The sequence below is a fragment of the Dreissena polymorpha genome, chromosome 12 (genome assembly GCF_020536995.1).
Source record: "Dreissena polymorpha isolate Duluth1 chromosome 12, UMN_Dpol_1.0, whole genome shotgun sequence".
In the NCBI taxonomy this organism is placed as follows: Eukaryota; Metazoa; Mollusca; class Bivalvia; order Myida; family Dreissenidae; genus Dreissena; species Dreissena polymorpha.
Genome location: NC_068366.1, coordinates 18,087,907 through 18,091,840, shown reverse-complemented (window position 1 = coordinate 18,091,840; position 3,934 = coordinate 18,087,907). Strand labels below are relative to the sequence as shown.

The 3,934-nt window shown below is 35.5% G+C and overlaps 1 protein-coding gene across 1 annotated transcript; it reads right to left on the bottom strand.

The window, feature by feature from the left end:
- Window positions 1–288: 288 nt before the first annotated feature.
- On the bottom strand, window positions 289–3,641 carry LOC127853787 (probable G-protein coupled receptor Mth-like 3). The gene is made up of 2 exons (XM_052388554.1): window positions 3,507–3,641; window positions 289–3,252 (listed from the first exon to the last, which is right to left on the bottom strand). The coding sequence occupies exon 2, from the start codon at window positions 3,042–3,044 to the stop codon at window positions 1,059–1,061; it is 1,986 nt and encodes a 661-aa protein (XP_052244514.1). The 5' UTR covers window positions 3,045–3,252; window positions 3,507–3,641; the 3' UTR covers window positions 289–1,058.
- Between the last annotated feature and the right edge of the window lie 293 nt (window positions 3,642–3,934).

Below are 3,934 nucleotides of genomic sequence, written 5' to 3'. Positions count from 1 at the left end.
CACATACTTAAATTCACACTAATATAAATACTGTTTATGTAACACTAAATGCTTAAATGAAATACACATTGAAAAAGCAATAAATATATTGCAAATACACATCCAAAAATTACGTATTCAGCTAAAATGGAATAAATAAACCACTAAATTGATATCTTTTTCATAAATAGTAATAGCACATAGATTAATACACGTACCTCATTTAAAGCATTCATCTTATACAAATATATACATGCTTTAACTTCTAAATGTAAACATGTGCAATAATTTGACCATATTTTTAAAAAATCGAGAAACACATAAAAAGGCAAACCATCTTCTCAAATATGTATCCACACTTTGCTATTTTTTGTTTTTGTTTATTGGTAAAATAAGCAAACACTTACTGAATTGTTCCTATATTTCTCCAATTTAGTTTTATGAAGCTTTTATAAACACAATATCGGGTAACTAAATAACAATAATTCATATTGCGCCATGCTGTAAAGGCGGTCCATAAATTATTAACTCTACATAGATATATACTACAAATTAAAATATACAAGTATGAAGGGAAATAACAAATATTTGTTAAAATTTAGTCGATAACCATACTTCACTACCCGCTATTAAACTAGAATCAATCTAAAATAGGTATTACAATTTAGTCGATAACCATACTTCACTACCCGATATTAAATTAGAATCAATCTAAAATACGTATTACAATTAAGTCGATAACCATACTTCACTACCCAGTATTAAATTAGAATCAATCTAAAATAGGTAATAAAATTTAGTCGATAATCTTACTTCACTCCCCCCTATTATATTAGAATCATTCTAAAAAACGTATTACAATTTAGTCGATAACCTTACTTCACTACCCGCTATTAAATTAGAATCAATCTAAAATAGGTATTACAATTGAGTCGATAACCATACTTCACTACCCGCTATTAAATTAGAATCAATCTAAAATAGGTATTACAATTGAGTCGATGATCATACTTCACTACCCGCTATTAAATTAGAATCAATCTAAACTATTTCAAAAATGCGCATATAACGTATGTTTACTATTCTGACGATTTTGCGAGCGACGTAAGTTGAGTTCCCGAGGATTTTTGTTTACTGGACAACGCACTTGATATCACCTCAAACTTCTCGTGCACAAGCCTACTAACCTTTCTGGTGCACAGGAAACTAATTGCAATAAACAAGCCTTGCAGAGTGTTGAACAAGATAAAGAGATACCACATTACTGAATTGTTGCTAATATTGGCCAGAAATGCGAACACCCATGTGAGACCCATCACCATGGACAGTTTCAGATTAATCAGTAGGGAACATGCATTTTTCTTAGTCCTTGCTCTGGCACCCTGCCTGTTTGCACGTGCAATATGTACAGCTGTGAATACAAACGATACAATATCAAATAATTTGAAAACTGCAAGTGGCCCAGCGAAAAACACAATTAAACTCACTCGAGAATTAAACCAGCATAAGCCTTTGCCGTATCTTGGTTTAAAATCCGGGTTAATATCCAAATCAGCTTGATCAATAATCAAAGCGATTCCAAGTAAAATCATGGGTATACCCCAAGCGTAAATGCTATACAAACGAAAACGCTTGCCAGCTTTATCTACAGACCCGGATGTAACAAAGCTTTTAGAAAATGTCTTCCAGAGGTCGAAAGCTATAACATTCATCCAGCCGAATGCTGCTAAGAAGAAATAATGTATTAACACCGCAATGGCCGTACACATAAATGACACAGAGTTCATTTTCGATGCAATAATGAAAGTTATCTGCGCAAATAACAATGAAAGAACGAGACATAACATGATCTTTCCAGGGGTGTTCAGTAATCGGGGACATGATATATATACAAGTAATGTCAGAAATAACGCTGCTGTCGAAATGATGACTCCTATCAAAGAAATGTACCCCTCGATTTCTCCTGAAATCATTTTAACTTCGGGCACGCTACAATCAACTGAACAGACCGGTAGCAGATGTTGGCATATAAACACTTCTGAGTCATTCTGTAAATATTCAGTGTGAGTGATTGTTCTACCGATTGGTATAATAAACAATCGTGAATCGTTTGAATGTGTGTATTCCTCCTTGTCTAGTTGAACTAACGTACAGTTCATGTCAATTCCAGATGTATTCACACGAATCCCCGCATGTATGTCATCGCTGTCATTTTTCGAGCGAATAATGCATCGTCCCTGCATTGGCAATCTTCCGCGCGGACAGACTATCGTTCTACATTTTCCATACACTACGTCGAATAAAGCATTATCCTCGCATTTTGATGTATTAGTAAAAACTTGAGTATTGTCAGATATTTTATTGTTATTTATATCAACCAACAAACGATAGCTGTATACAGGATTTGGATCAGGATCGAAGTACATGTATTCATATTCATATGATTGAACCTTTTCACAGTAAATGTTATCGACCTGTATGCCATTACATTGTGCACAATACTCATTCCGATATGTCTGTGTGGCCCATGCATCATCATAGACGACATAATAGGGTTTTCGTGCACACATTTCAACCAGAGACCTATTTGATTCCTCTGGACATGTCGATAGTGGTTGAGTCAAAAGACACAGACGGTATTTGACGTGGTGCTCCGGTCGCGAAAATGACAAACGACAGAGCGGATTACCAGGTATAGCTCGGACTTCTAAAGGTTCTTTGCATTCATATTGGGCTTTCCAATACAAAAAGTCGTATTCCTCGTTGCAAAACGCGCAGTACATATTCCTGTACATCACCTGAAATTCTGTTTGGTCACTGACAGGAATTTTACAATTCAAATCGTCTGTAAAATGGTTGTTTTCTTCACATAATTTTCTTATTTCCTGGTCAGCCCATATATCTGGACATTTTGTGACAAATAAAACTCCATATGTTTTTGCGGATTCAATCATCCCAGAAATTCGTTCACATGAAAACAGTGCAGGTCGTGGAACAGAGACAATGTTTTCAGCTGAAAAATTATGGTTAATGTGTCTGCAACAATCCCCCATCGCACGACACATTGCATCACAATGGCAACTTTTGTCCGGGAAGGTAAGTTCCAGCCCACATACTTGTCTCGATAAACACTCAGGGGAGTCGTACCAAAGAACACTTTTGATCCGAATCGTAATTTTGATCGTAATCCGAAGACTGGGCCCTTACGGGGATGACATACAGGAGAAAGAGCATGACTTGCATCTGCGCGTACTTCGGAGATGTAGCCATACTCTGGAATGCGGAAAGAGAACAATGTTCAGGGATTAATTTGACGTATTTACTCGGACGATAAAGTCACAATAAATAACCTGTAAGCATGGAATTCATATTGCGACAACATATTTTGTAATTAAAACCTAAGTTCTAGCTGCATATTGCATCACTTATTGTATTGAAATATGAACATTTAAGGTGGTATTCCGTTCAAAATGCATTAATTTCATGTTGTTAAGTCCAAATATTGGCACGTATACATAACTATGTACCTTTGACATGGGTTAAATAAATATTTTCCAATTAATACTTGTAAACTCTTGGGAATTTAAAAACAACAACTTGTTTTACACTCGAATCACATTTTTCATTCGTAATTGAAATCTAACTTGAACATGCGCCTAAACGCCACAAGTGGTCGTATGCCAACTGAATAGCGCTTCATATACCACAGCCAGATATCTTATTTCCCATCCTATCGGAAATGCGTAACAACTGTTCGGTATTAAATAGACCATTTGCATGTTGGGAAATTTGTCGTCTGCTAAAATATATTCTGCTGAATTTCTAAAATAAGCATTTTCTTCATTTTTTTTACAAAGAATACTATCAGAATAGCAAACAGTTTGGATCCTGATGAGACGCCACGTGGATCAAAACTGTTTGCAAAGGCCTTCAAAATTCGGTTCCATCACTGAAA

Bases quoted from the DNA above. Each gene is read 5' to 3' on its own strand.
- LOC127853787 (XM_052388554.1), bottom strand. From the start codon at position 3,044: ATGTGTCGTGCGATGGGGGATTGTTGCAGACACATTAACCATAATTTT.